The sequence below is a fragment of the Agrilus planipennis genome, unplaced genomic scaffold (genome assembly GCF_000699045.2).
Source record: "Agrilus planipennis isolate EAB-ADULT unplaced genomic scaffold, Apla_2.0 scaffold154, whole genome shotgun sequence".
NCBI classification, from domain to species: domain Eukaryota; kingdom Metazoa; phylum Arthropoda; class Insecta; order Coleoptera; family Buprestidae; genus Agrilus; species Agrilus planipennis.
This window is the reverse complement of record NW_020439244.1, coordinates 418,066-430,889: the sequence shown is the minus strand read 5'-3', so window position 1 is coordinate 430,889 and position 12,824 is coordinate 418,066. Positions and strand designations below refer to the sequence as shown.

Below are 12,824 nucleotides of genomic sequence, written 5' to 3'. Positions count from 1 at the left end.
TCTTAATTATATTTTAGCAAGTTAATATAAATATTATATTGATTTAAAGTAAATACTGTACCTCCATATCAATCCACACAATTCTGTTAACTTCTAAATCTAATGGTACGAAATTTGAAGAATTCATTTTAGGCATTTTAGAAACATTTGCTACTGGTAAGGGAGCCTTTCTCTTATTAATACCTTTAAGGACTGTAAACATTTTTACATTTTTAAAAAATTTTGTACTCATTATCTGGAAGAAGCAAATGTTGAAAATAACAATATACAATTTTTTATTAAATAATACATTACCTTAAAACACATTAAAATAAATAACGTTATATTATATAGGTTATAATCATAGATTAGTTCATAGAGAACATTAAGTATCGTAGATTAAAACAGACAGATCCCACAGATCCTATGTATTAATCATAACCTCTCTAATTCGCTTTGTCGGTTGTGGTTGTTTTTAAGGATATGTGCTCTAAAATGTGCTATTCTGTAAAAAATTGCAAACTTATTTAAAACTAAACGTTTCTGATTAACTAAAAATAAAGTTCGTTAGGTAAAGTGAGGTGTACTTGTTCACATTTGTTATAGTTCATATTTCTTCTTGTCCAAGTTTTACATAAAATATAGTTCTGTTTTTGTTGCTTATGCTAATGACTGGTGTATTTTCATAATTAACATATTCTTGATGGTAGGTCAGAGTGTCATGATTAAATATAATCATGGATCTTGCGTCTACACAAGCAATGGTACTGGATGTTCTACAACGAGCATCAAGTCAAAATTCAGAAATTCTGAAGCCAGCAGAGGCAAAACTAAGTGAATGGGAAATACAACCTGGCTTTTATTCAGTCCTACTGGTATACCTTAAATTATTTGCTAAATCTTAAACTTGATCAATATTTATTTGCAGCAAATAGTTACCAACCATTCTGTGGATGTTAATGTTAGGCTTGTAGCAGTGTTATACCTGAAGAGTGGTGTTGACAAATACTGGCGTAAAAATGCTCCAAAGTAAGTGTCAGTAGTCTTTATGAAATATTATGTAATTGAGCACCTTTTTTCAGTGAAATTTCTGAGGAGGAAAAAAGATCATTGAGACAGGGCTTAGTAACTACCTTTGCAGAACCAGTGAATCAAATTGCCATACAGTTGGGGGTTTTGATTTCAAAAATTGCCAGGTTTGATTGTCCAAGGGAATGGCCAGAGTTGATACCTACACTTATACAAGCTATAGAAAATAATGATCCTTTAATACAGCACCGTGCTTTACTAATATTGTATCATGTAGTTAAAGCCCTTTCTTCCAAGCGTTTAGCAGGTGACAAATTAAAAGTATAATTATGGTTTTGTTCACTGTTTGAATGTGAGTTTCTCTTTGCAGGAGACCGTAGACTTTTTCAGGAACTTAGTGCAAGCATTTTTGCATTTATTTTGAATTTATGGAATACTTTTACAGAAGCATTTGTCACTAGCATTAATCATGACGCAGCAACCGAAATTGTAACAGAAAACTTAGAAAAGGCTCTGCTTAATCTTAGAATATTAAGAAAACTAACAGTATTTGGTTTTCACAAGTTGCATGAAAAACAGGATTGTCTTTGCTTTTTGAAGATGATTTTTGAAAGAGCTAAAACTGCATTAGAGTGTAGTAAGTTTAAAAATTAATTATAGAGCCAAGATTCACTACAGACATCAATTAACAACTTAATTACAGGGAAGCAATTAAGGGGGAAAGGTATATATGTGCTTGAACTATGTGAAAAATTCATAATCCATCTAACTAAAGTCCTTCTGAGCGTATTGGACATGCATCCCATATCTTTTGTTAGTTTTATTCGTCCCACATTAGAGTTTACAGTTTTTTATCTGTTTACTACTGAAGGAACTCAGTACACGTATGAACGATTTATCATTCAGTGTCTAAACTTGATAAAAGGTATTCTCTTATGTTCTGAATACAAATTAGCAAAAATACCGGAATTAACGAAAGATATTGCCCAAGAGGCGAACCAAATAAAAGTTTCTTTCTTTCAACCTGAAATTCTTACCGATATTTGTCGCAAAATTGTTTCGCATTACATGCTTTTAAAAAGGGATGATTTGGAGTTGTGGGACGCTGATCCCGAAACCTTTGCCAATGATGAAGTAGGAGAAAGCTGGAAATACAGTTTAAGGGTAAATATTAATTCTTGAATCATTTTTTGAAGTCTAAACAATTTTTTTGATAGCCTTGTGTTGAGACGGTTTTCGTGACCTTATTTCATGAATACCGGGACACTTTGGCCCCCGTGATGGTGGAGATGATAAAGGAGACAGCAACTGTAGTGGATGTTCACGATCTTTCGGGAATTTTAAAAAAAGACGCTGTTTATAATGCAGTCGGATTGGGAGCTTATGATCTTTATGATGAGGTAATATTCGTTGTGCATCCATTGCAAGTAGATTTGCTTTTTACGATCCATAAAAGTGATCAATTTATAGATCGATTTTGACCAATGGTTCACGAACACCTTAGTCCAAGAGTTGAAAGTAAAAGACCCTAATTATCGCATAATTCGACGAAGAGTGTCACGCTTAATTGGCAATTGGACTGGGATTAAGCTCTCTACAGATTTGCGACCACTTCTTTACGAGTGTATTATAAACCTCTTGGGCTCCGATGAGGACATGGCAGTCAGATTGACCACCTCAACTACCCTCAGGCATGGCGTAGACGACTTTGAATTCAACGCTGAGCAGTTTAGACCCTATTTAGACACTACGTTCAATCTTCTATTTAGTCTCTTGAAAGAAACCACAGAATGCGAGACTAAAGTAATGATTATTAATTTTTTTTTGGGATTATGTAGTAATTGTAAATTTTAAATTTATTAGATGCACGTTTTGAACGTGATGACCCTTGTGGTAGAAAGGGTGGGTCAGACAATTCAACCTCACACTGAAGCTCTCATACATTATCTGCCTCTGCTCTGGAAGGAATCGGAGGAGCATAACATGCTCAGATGCGCCATTGTGTCCACTCTTGTGCAACTAGTCAAAGCCCTGGGACCCGCCAGTGCCGAACTCAACCCCTTCTTGTTACCAATCATTCAACTGGGCACCGACACAAAACAAGGTAAAAACCGTCGTTTTTCTCATCATAAAATAATTTTATTACCAAATTAAGATATAAAANAAAATTCGATCATAACAAATTGAAACACACGGAAACCCAGGAGAAAAATCCATTGCCTGATAAAGAAGGTAAGTCGAAAGAAACTTCTTTTGTTTTCGTGAATGCAAAAAATAAACAAATGCATCTCTGCTTTAAATGTTTGTGTAGATACGTGTGCATTTGTCTTTAATGTCGCACCGTGCATAGTTTTTATTAAGCTTAGGCTGCTTAAGCCCTCAAGAAATATTATACACTTATGTTTGCACTTATTTGTCATCTTTTATTGTATTAAACTGAATGTAGAAAAAGTTATGAAACGATTGTTTCTGCAATCGTCGCAATTCAAGTTCTAAAATTAGATAATGACGAGATTCCCCATTTGGACGAAACTTTATTGGCCAAATTAGTAACAATTGTGCTTAATAAAACTGTCAGTCATTTATTTTATAAATGGCACTGATTCTGGCCTCGCTTTAAATGCATGTTTTTTTACACTGTAGCCGTCCAACAGGAAAAAAATCATCAGAATTTAATAACCGGAGTTGAACATTTCGACAAATCGTCAATGAGACACGCCACAACCACCGAAAAAATTGTCCTTCCAAATTCAGAAGGTAGGTAACGGTTTGTTTGGTCACCCAGGTCCCTAATTTCTCCTTAAAAATATAGTACGTGTTATAATAGTTGAAATTAAAACTTTTGAAAGTGATATAATACCAATTCATTTGTTCTCATTATGGTCAAACAAACTGTTGTCATCGCTTGTTTAATGTGTTGTTTTCAATTAGTTGTGCAGCAAGAAAAGACTCATCAAAGGTTGCTAGATGGAGTTGAACATTTTGATAAAACTACCATGAAACACACGACTACAACCGAAAAAGTCGTGCTTCCAGGTTCAGAAGGTAAAGTGTTGCATTTGCATATAGTTTGTTACTTATTCGCATGTAGAAATGCACTTTTTTTGCCTTTGCCATTGCTTGAAGAAGTACACGTCTAACTTAACGTATTCTATCATAAAAAAAAAGAAACAATTTGTTTCTTGATATCAACTGTTTCTAACTTTCAGTTATTCAACTGGAAAAAGGCCAAAAACAATTGCTCTCTGGAATTGAAAATTTCGACTCCACTAAGTTAAAACACGCCGAAACTTTAGAAAAGAACTCGTTACCCACGAAGGAAACAATTGACAAGGAAAAGAGCGCATAAAATGGCGACCGACCGCCACTATCATCCTACTTGTATTATTAATTTGATACTTTTATACGAATTTTGATAAATGTAATTATAAAAGTTTACAAAAAAGCAAGCAACGCGCGATTTATATGAATTTATTTTTTATCTGCATTTATTATAAGAACTACAAATACTGCAAAGGTATGCTCACGCGTTATTTGTACTTATTTTATGTATAGTGAATGCAAATCATTGTGTAATATCTTAAGTTGCATAACTATGGTGCTTTTCAGTAAAAAGATATAAATAATTAAATTTTGTTTCATTATTACTTGTTAATTTGTTAAGATCGTCCTGTATGTTCATATTTAAACACGAAAACGACAGTAAGTACATTAAACTTGAATAATTTTGCTGCTACACGTAAAATTTTTCATAAGTTGATAATAAAAATTATAATTGGATTGTAAAAAAAATAATGGCTCGTTCAAATAAAAGTAAATGAGAAATGAGGACCGCTGATCATAGAACCACTGTTTGAGAACGTCCGAAATAAACAACGCATGCTCAAACATCAACACACGAATAAAAAAAACTTTTCAAACGTTATGTTAAGATCCACGTGCGTTTTGATTTAAATGTAAATAGAAAGGTAAGAAAATCGTCTTTTACTTTCTTTTGTTATTTAATAAGTGGTACTTCAACTGTAGTTATTGTTTATTTCATTTGTTTAATCTCTAAGGTACCTGTAACTTTGCAAACTCTGTATGAAAAATGAAGCAAGTTAACATTTATTTGTCATTTGATTAAAGAAACAAACGCTAAAGATAGTAATTCGTTTGTTTATCTATTAAACTTGTCTTGCTGAAACATTAAATGGTAATATGGTCATTTCAACAAACTTTTCAGCCCCTGTTTCGATTACCTGAACCGTACCAAAAAGATGTCCTTTAAATTTGGAAAAAAAGGGAAAAATCCAGGCGCTGTGGATAATTGGCTCGATACTTTAGGCTACTATAGAAAAAACATAGCTTATGATGAAACATGCTTATTTCGAGCAGTGTCTGAACAAGTAAAAATACACCCATTAACATTTATCCGGTACACCTCTGATAACAACACAATTAATTTCAGTTGTATTTCTCGCAAATGTATCACGAAAGAATACGGAAAGAGTGTATAGAATATGCCAAAGACAATTTCGACAAATTTGCTGACTTAGTTAAGAATGAAATGGAATGGTACGACCACCTCCAAAAACTCAAGATACACATGGTTGTTTGTGATAACATTGAGATCCAAATTATTAGCAAGCTTTACAAGTATGCAAATACACAATTTACGTTTAACAGTCGTTTCATTTTGCATTATTTTAGACGTGAAGTGCTAGTCTTTGATGGTATACGTTTGAGAGTTCAGGACGTTACTAACAATAGATATTCAGGGACGTTGTTGCTTTGTAAAACTAACGAAGACCATTACGACGTTGTCTATAAGAGAGAATACATTATGACAGCTGGTTTCTGTCAGTGTACGTACTCGATACTCATGGCATATCTTTGTAATAAAAAAAAATTACTTTTACAGCTATAGTATACAGTATTTTGTACGAGAACGTATTCAAAATCGAAAACGTTTCTGCCATAGTCAATTCGATGCTTTACGATAAAAACGCATTTGCACTTGCGTTAAACAACTCAGAATATTCAAGTGAAGATGGCAAACAGACCAAATTACAAGGCAGGTGCCATTCGGACAATGAGGGACCGAATGAACTTAAAAGAGATCGTGATATCGATGAAAATGACGAGGAGAAGGGTGGCAGGGGCCCATTAGACCTGCTCTTGGCCCCATTCCCATTCAAAGTGGCAAAGGCATTGGATCCCACTATTTACAGAAACATAGAATACGATACGTGGATCGAAGTGCGTAGAGGTGCGTTTGTTTCTCATAAAAATAAAACACTTAAACAATTAATCATTTGTTTAAGACAATTGAAACGAATGAATAAAGGTTATTGTTTTTTTTTTATAATCGTTGTTGTAGAAACAAAGTTAAAACAAAATACGATATTGTTTTGTTTGGATTGTTAAAACAACTTGTATTATTTTGTGCAGAGTTACGTTTAGGCGAATGGTACAATGGAGATAACAAGTTGATACTAGGGACTCGTTGCATACTTCGTCTGAACGGCCAGGACTTGTCGTGCTACATCCAGGAGCACATAAAAAACGAAGACAAATGCGTGGTATACGTGACGAGCTTGGCCGAATTTCGTACGGTTTTATACACAGATTTGAGGGCAGAAGACGACGCGAAACCGTGGCCTTTGCCCTATCGTTTCTCGAGAAATCTCATCACGTACCCTACCCCCTTGCAGTTGCCCAGCAAGGAGTACAGGAACGCGAAAAAGCGCAAGGAAAAGAAACGCAACAAGTCTTTGAGCGAGAGCAGCACGCAGTCGGGCGTAGCCGTCAGTAACACGTCCGAAAACGTCGGAGAAGTCAATGTGAGCGCTTACGAAGGGTGTCCTTTGGTATGAACACCCTTCCTAAGTATTCTTTACGTGCTTGTGAATTGTTTCTTTTTCTTTTTTTTTAGCAAATGAAAGACGAGAAAGAAACTCTCGTTGTCGACGCTAGTCCTCCTAGTCAAATGGAACATACGCCGGTGCAACAGGAACCTGAAGTGCAATGGATGAACGAATGGGGGCCCATCGCTTACGCCTCCGATCCTACCATGTGGCCGCAGTCTCCCAACAATCCCCAGAGTCCCCATCCTTACAGTTATAAACCTGTCGTTCCCGTTTTCACGTATCCAGGTAATAAAATCGAAGAAAAATCGTACCGTCGTGTAACTAATGCGTTGTACGTTTCTTTCAGAACCTCCCCAGAACATCCAGTATTATTACAATTACCCGGTGGAGAGCTACAGCCCTTGGCCGACTCCGGAAGTGATGCCCTCCGACATCAATTACATTCCCTGCGAGAATCCCGAAGAGGTGCAAACAATACCAGACAGCTACTCCACACCCCCCAAGTACTATTATTATCATCACCATCACTCCCCCGCCTACACAAACCCCGCAAGCCCTTGCGAGAGGGCAATCGTTACAGCTCCCATGACCCCGACCACCCCCCAAGTGGATTACTACCCTGTAATGTACCCTCCGTCCCCCCATCCAGGTACGCCTATTTATTACATCCCCCCGCCCCCTCCGACGCCCACTGTGCAACCCAAAGTGGCCGATTTAGTGATCCCGATGTCCCCCATGTCCGTATACACACCCCCGGCCGATGTGCAGTATATGAGCCCCGCTTCTTTCGTCTTTCCAACCCCTCGTACTCCCCAGCCTGCGTGGTACCCCTCGAATGTTAATTCTCAAGGGTTTGTATTCCCCACGCCCGTCTCGTCTGCCCCACAAGCGGTCGCCAAATAAACGCTGACGTAAAATTTTATTATTTTACCAAGAAACAAAGAATTCAGTTTATTTTTCGTTATTTAGAGGGTTTGAGGTTATGTTTTCGTTTTTCGATCTCACTTTTTTGATCTCATATCAATTACTGTTCGTTTTTTCAGTTTTACTGTACAAAACTGTTCGTGCAATGAGTCTAACGTTATTATTAAAGGCAGTTGAATATTAGTTACAAAGGGGTGTCCCTCGACGACCTTTTTAGTCGTGGTACATCCCCCCACACGTATCCGTTAAGTGTTTAAAATCCAAAGGATCTCATTATAGTTTATTAATGTGTTAAATATAATTGTATCGTATGTTGCTTTAAGTCAATGTATGTACAAATCGTGATATTACTTTAAAAAAGAATGAAATAATGTATTTAGATATTGTGGTCTCTGTGCCTTGACGTCGATTTTAAGACTAACAAAAAAAGTTCCTTTATAACGTAAAGACTGCTTTAGTTAATAATAATAACTAATGTAAAAATTGTGTTCCTTTTTTATAAGTTGATAAACGTTATTTTTGCAAATCTGGTTTATTTTGTTTTCATCATTGGTTCTACATAAAAAAAAATCATTAAGTAATTAATGGCGAATTAATAATTATAATAATAATGTTGGTAAGAATATTACGAAAAAATGCGAAAGTGGAAAACAAGCTACAAATAATAACTTTCTAATCGTCTTCGTCTTGAGGCCCTTGTCTCGCTTTCGGTCCTCCGGCCCTCTTGGCCATAATTATTTGGTCGACTCTCAAGATTGTGGCAGCTGCTCCCGCGGCATATTTCAAGCCCCACATCTTGCCCACGTAAAGATCTAGAATACCCCTTTCTAGTGCATCACAAACTGAAGATTGAGACTCTATATCGACCCCATAATTCTTCTTTCCCTCCTTTAGAAAAATCAAAACGTACAACCGAACACTTAACGTAATTGAAGCAACAACTTACCCTGTGAGCCTCCAGGAGTTTGTCAGCGACAACTGACGAATGTAGTCCGCTATTGTCGGCAAGGATCTTCGAGAAGCTCTCCAGCGCGTGGGCAAACTTCCTGACAGCGTACTGCTCCAAACCTGAGAATGTGTCGGCGTATTTGGCGAGCTGAACTGCAAGTTCCATTTCTGTAGCCCCTGCACCTGGTACGAAACGTCCGTCTCTTGCGATGCCTTTGAAAGTGTTGACGCCATCGTCTACGGCCCTTTCGATATCGTCCATGTAGTTGTCTGTGGCCCCTCGTATGACTACAGTGGAGATGCGAGAGTCCTTATGTTCCAATTTAAATACGACCAGGGGTGTGTCTCCCATCTCTTCTACGGCTACGACGTCGCAAAAACCGAGCTCTTCCGCAGTTGGGGGTGACAACTTCGGCAGAACGGTACCATTTACCTAAACAGGACATAATCCAATTAATTATTTAATACACAGTATAAAAGTGTGGCGTGAAAGGCTCTTGAGCACTTACGGCTTTGCTTAATCTTCTCAAATCGAATTTAGAGTTCAATCGAACAGCCATCATTCCATACTTGTTGACATAATGAAGGGCCATGTCTCCAAACTTGCCTCCAGACACAATAACTTTTGCCCCAGTGTCGGCAATGTCTTTGATTTGCTTCTCAAGCAGATTTTCTTCCCCACGACTGAAGTTGACCAGTTCAGCTGCTGTTTTAATAAGAACTGTACCCTTTGTCTCAGTTTGCATGACGTCAACTGGGCAGCTGTAGATTGCCACTTTGGCATCTTTTACTTGGGTGACGTCGCCCTCAACCTGACGCTTGAAAACCATTCCTTGAACGACTTCTGAATTCCTTAGGGTTGATCCTAATATTTTACAAACCCTGACATTGTCAACATTGAAGGTGGTCTGTTCTGGTAGGATTGAAACACATGCTTTGGTTACCAAATCAGCAAGGATCTGTTCATTTCTATATTGCTTTGACTGAATTGCTGTTATAATGCCTTTCTTTACCTCTTCGACATTACGATAATCTTTAATTTCGTAACATACAAGTTTGGGTAGGATCTCAAGACATTTGTCCAGGGCCTTTTCATATCCTTCTGCAACTTCAGTAGGAGTTATTCCCAATCTGAGAAGCTCTTCAGCACTTTCCAACAGGGCTCCAGCAAGTATAATTACAAAGTTTGTACCGTCTCCTACCTCTGAATCTTGCATTTCACTGGCTAAAATCATTAGTTTAGCTGCAGGATGTTCAATATCCAGCTCTCTTATAATAGTGGCAGCATCACTGGTAACAAACTGCTTCTCAATGTGATTGATAACCATCTTATTCATGCCATTGGGGCCATAGGCTGTCCTCACAGACTGTGCAAATTCCTTACAGGCATTGATATTTCGATAAACAGCTTCTTCTAATCCAGAAAAGTACTAAAATAATGCATGTACATCAAAATAACGCCCACAACTAACATCTTTCTTTAAAGCCACATGCTTCATAAAACAATAATATAAACAGTAATACATACCCTAGCTCCTTCCTTTAACATTGAGGCAAAGCCCGGCGCTTTAGGAACGTGAAGAGNTAATCAAATTTGGGTGGTCTTAAAAGTGTTGCAAATGTACTAATCATCATCTAATTATTAATTAAGTAATATTTACTTTTCTCCGTTGATGTAAACCTTGTTTTGTAAGTGGACTAAATCATGTCTCAGCTCTGCTAGAAGAAGTAGAACAAAATCTATGTTTCCTCGTTCTCCTTTAGGCCCTCTAGGACCACGATCTCCTTGTTCCCCTTTGGGTCCTCTTGCTCCAGGTGGTCCAGGTTCACCCTAAATATAACTCTGTCTATTAAAGCTTTCTGTAAATTAATCTAATGCTTACTTGCATCCCCCTTTTGCATCTGCAAAAGGCTGAATCGTCCCCCGATAGTGGGACGAAAGCATCTAATTCCGAGTAACCAAATCCTTGTTGATTTTGCATTAGCGTCGAAGATGAGGCTCCTTCAGGGCCTGAAATTACGTTAAAATAACAAGTATTGGTCGTGTCAAAAAAGTGATCTATTTAATTTACCAGGAAATCCCCGAGGTCCTTGTGGTCCAGGGGGTCCTGGAGGACCGGTTGGACCCGGTGGACCTGAGGCAAAACTGGACATTTTTACCGCTGTACTTAATCCTGACACCTGAAATTATTTTTCTATCAGAACAAATATTTTTTTTAACATTGTTTACACACCTTTTCTTGTAAATTTCGGTATTTTTCATGTAATTGGCTAACGGTGTCACAACTTGCATAGCATCTGTCCCTATGAGCAGCCATTTCCATTTCTACACCGTTTGACTGAGGATTTACGGTGCACGTTTTGTTGTCCTCCCTTAAGACATATCCTTCCCTGCAGGCGCACCTGTAGCCCCCTTTTTCATTAATACAGTCTTGTTCGCAGTCGTTAGAATTGCCATCTTGACATTCGTTAATGTCTAAAATGTGTTTTTCTAATAAATATATGTATTATGAGGTTTTTTCTGATGCTTACCAATACATGTTGGTTTGATTCCTTTTTTTTGATTTTCTGGGCTGAATTTATAGCCTTCATAACAGGTGCAAATGACTCTTTGAAAAAATACAGTACAACGTTGTTCACAAGGTTTTAGGGAACACGGGTCTTCGTTTTTATAAATACAACTTAAAGGTTCAATATTCAGATCAGTAAATAATTGATAAATGTAATTTTCGTTTACATACCTCCCTGCAACAAATATGTAGTCTTTACAGCAATGTTTTCTAGTACAATCCACCCATTTTCCTTTTACTTCACATTTATATCTTGTTGTTATAACATTGTTAGATGGACATGTTAGGGTATCAGGACTAAAAGACAAAGTCATAAAACTTTTCTGGTAATTTTTACACGAAAATAATACTTACCCCAAATTGTAAGAAACTTCGTTTAAAGAGTCTAAATAGTAGCCGTCATCTTCTACTGTTGTAATTTTTTTGGAGACACAATTAATTACCACAAAAACAAGAAGTAACACTTCCTTCCATAAATTCTGTACCATAATTATTATATTTTGTATTACTTCTTTTCAAACTGCTATGCTTAAAACATTTAGTTCAGTCATTTTTTCTGATGTTTTTCCTATATTAAAGATCCCAAAAGTACAATTATTACAATACTTTTAATGGACATTGTAATATGTAACAAGTTTCACTTTCGAAACAACGCATTTTAATTAATTCGTTAAAAGCAAAAATAATTGATTACAAAAAAGGAAAGACGCTCTTTTACATTTAAGTACATTACAACGTATCTATTTCATTAAATAACACTTAGTAGTTAAGTTGTTGCTTGAGTTAAGTTGTTTTAATTTGAGTCATGTTCCACATGTTTTAATTAGTCCAATGAAAAAGGCATAGGAAGTGTATCTTCTGTTACAGACATGACTGCAAGGCCATACGAAACGTTTAAAGGCACAAATACACACACACACACACACATATATATATAAGACAATCATTGGTAATTGTGCCAAGAAATCCTAATTAATTGATCCGAGCGACGCAATAAATTTAAATAAGTAACGCAATCTTGTTTGAAGTGCATAAGATGACTCATTTAAAAGAATTTTTCCCTTGTACCGATTTAAAGATAAATTCTACGTGTCTTAATTATAAATAATTTGAGATAGGTAGAGGGAAACCTTGGAGCTCTGAAAACATAATAGAAAAATCTTTGATAACATTTCAAAGTATATATTTATTTTCATACTTTTCCATGTTGTTTGATACACCATGGTGTCATAGTTTCTAATATTTTCTCTGGTTGTCCCACAATAATTTCAGGACTCTCTGCTACTATATTGAGATCAGAGTCTGTGATTAAACAAGCCACTTCCATAATTTTGTCCCTTTCGATATCAAGCCCAGTCATCTTAATTATATTTTAGCAAGTTAATATAAATATTATATTGATTTAAAGTAAATACTGTACCTCCATATCAATCCACACAATTCTGTTAACTTCTAAATCTAATGGTACGAAATTTGAAGAATTCATTTTAGGCATTTTAGAAACATGTTATTGTTTATTTCA

At 36.5% G+C, this 12,824-nt stretch overlaps 6 protein-coding genes across 8 annotated transcripts in view; 4 read left to right on the top strand and 2 right to left on the bottom strand.

The window, feature by feature from the left end:
- LOC112905567 (protein ovarian tumor locus-like) overlaps positions 1-25 on the top strand; it is a 6,367-nt gene extending 6,342 nt beyond the window's left edge. The window contains exon 9 of the mRNA XM_025978210.1: positions 18-25. Within this exon, the coding sequence (XP_025833995.1) occupies positions 18-25 (8 nt within the window). The remainder of the gene's footprint in view (positions 1-17) is intronic.
- Positions 1-4,639, top strand: part of LOC108738541 (thymosin beta) — a 26,257-nt gene extending 21,618 nt beyond the window's left edge. Inside the window, exons 5-8 of one of the 2 annotated variants that reach the window (XM_025978190.1) lie at positions 3,176-3,240; positions 3,652-3,765; positions 3,940-4,053; positions 4,218-4,639. In XM_025978190.1, the coding sequence (XP_025833975.1) occupies positions 3,176-3,240; positions 3,652-3,765; positions 3,940-4,053; positions 4,218-4,357 (433 nt within the window). In that variant the 3' untranslated portion in view covers positions 4,358-4,639. The remainder of the gene's footprint in view (positions 1-3,175; positions 3,241-3,651; positions 3,766-3,939; positions 4,054-4,217) is intronic. The other variant, XM_025978191.1, reaches the window with a different exon arrangement.
- LOC108738536 (importin-11) overlaps positions 435-12,824 on the top strand; it is a 25,221-nt gene continuing 12,831 nt past the window's right edge. Inside the window, exons 1-9 of the mRNA XM_025978188.1 lie at positions 435-550; positions 690-854; positions 908-1,008; positions 1,062-1,315; positions 1,379-1,645; positions 1,712-2,172; positions 2,226-2,408; positions 2,479-2,811; positions 2,872-2,999. Of these exons, the coding sequence (XP_025833973.1) occupies positions 717-854; positions 908-1,008; positions 1,062-1,315; positions 1,379-1,645; positions 1,712-2,172; positions 2,226-2,408; positions 2,479-2,811; positions 2,872-2,999 (1,865 nt within the window). The 5' untranslated portion in view covers positions 435-550; positions 690-716. The remainder of the gene's footprint in view (positions 551-689; positions 855-907; positions 1,009-1,061; positions 1,316-1,378; positions 1,646-1,711; positions 2,173-2,225; positions 2,409-2,478; positions 2,812-2,871; positions 3,000-12,824) is intronic.
- LOC108738539 (protein ovarian tumor locus-like) lies at positions 4,772-8,310 on the top strand. Of its 2 annotated transcripts, none has more exons than XM_018471999.2 (8): positions 4,772-4,976; positions 5,234-5,396; positions 5,459-5,646; positions 5,701-5,855; positions 5,912-6,259; positions 6,442-6,860; positions 6,926-7,145; positions 7,207-8,310. In XM_018471999.2, exons 2-8 carry the CDS (start codon positions 5,268-5,270, stop codon positions 7,761-7,763), a joined length of 2,016 nt encoding a protein of 671 aa, XP_018327501.1. In that variant the 5' UTR covers positions 4,772-4,976; positions 5,234-5,267; the 3' UTR covers positions 7,764-8,310. The 2 variants fall into 2 exon arrangements, with proteins under 2 accessions (XP_018327501.1, XP_018327502.1); XM_018472000.2 differs by having other exon boundaries at positions 4,775-4,976; positions 6,442-6,833.
- LOC112903961 (T-complex protein 1 subunit theta-like) lies at positions 8,362-10,886 on the bottom strand. The gene is made up of 7 exons (XM_025978239.1): positions 10,805-10,886; positions 10,616-10,743; positions 10,394-10,563; positions 10,261-10,321; positions 9,242-10,162; positions 8,731-9,165; positions 8,362-8,672 (listed from the first exon to the last, which is right to left on the bottom strand). Exons 1-7 carry the CDS (start codon positions 10,884-10,886, stop codon positions 8,457-8,459), a joined length of 2,013 nt encoding a protein of 670 aa, XP_025834024.1. The 3' UTR covers positions 8,362-8,456.
- LOC112905560 (oligoribonuclease, mitochondrial) lies at positions 12,489-12,802 on the bottom strand. Its single transcript, XM_025978192.1, has 2 exons — positions 12,723-12,802; positions 12,489-12,662 (listed from the first exon to the last, which is right to left on the bottom strand). Exons 1-2 carry the CDS (start codon positions 12,795-12,797, stop codon positions 12,495-12,497), a joined length of 243 nt encoding a protein of 80 aa, XP_025833977.1. The 5' UTR covers positions 12,798-12,802; the 3' UTR covers positions 12,489-12,494.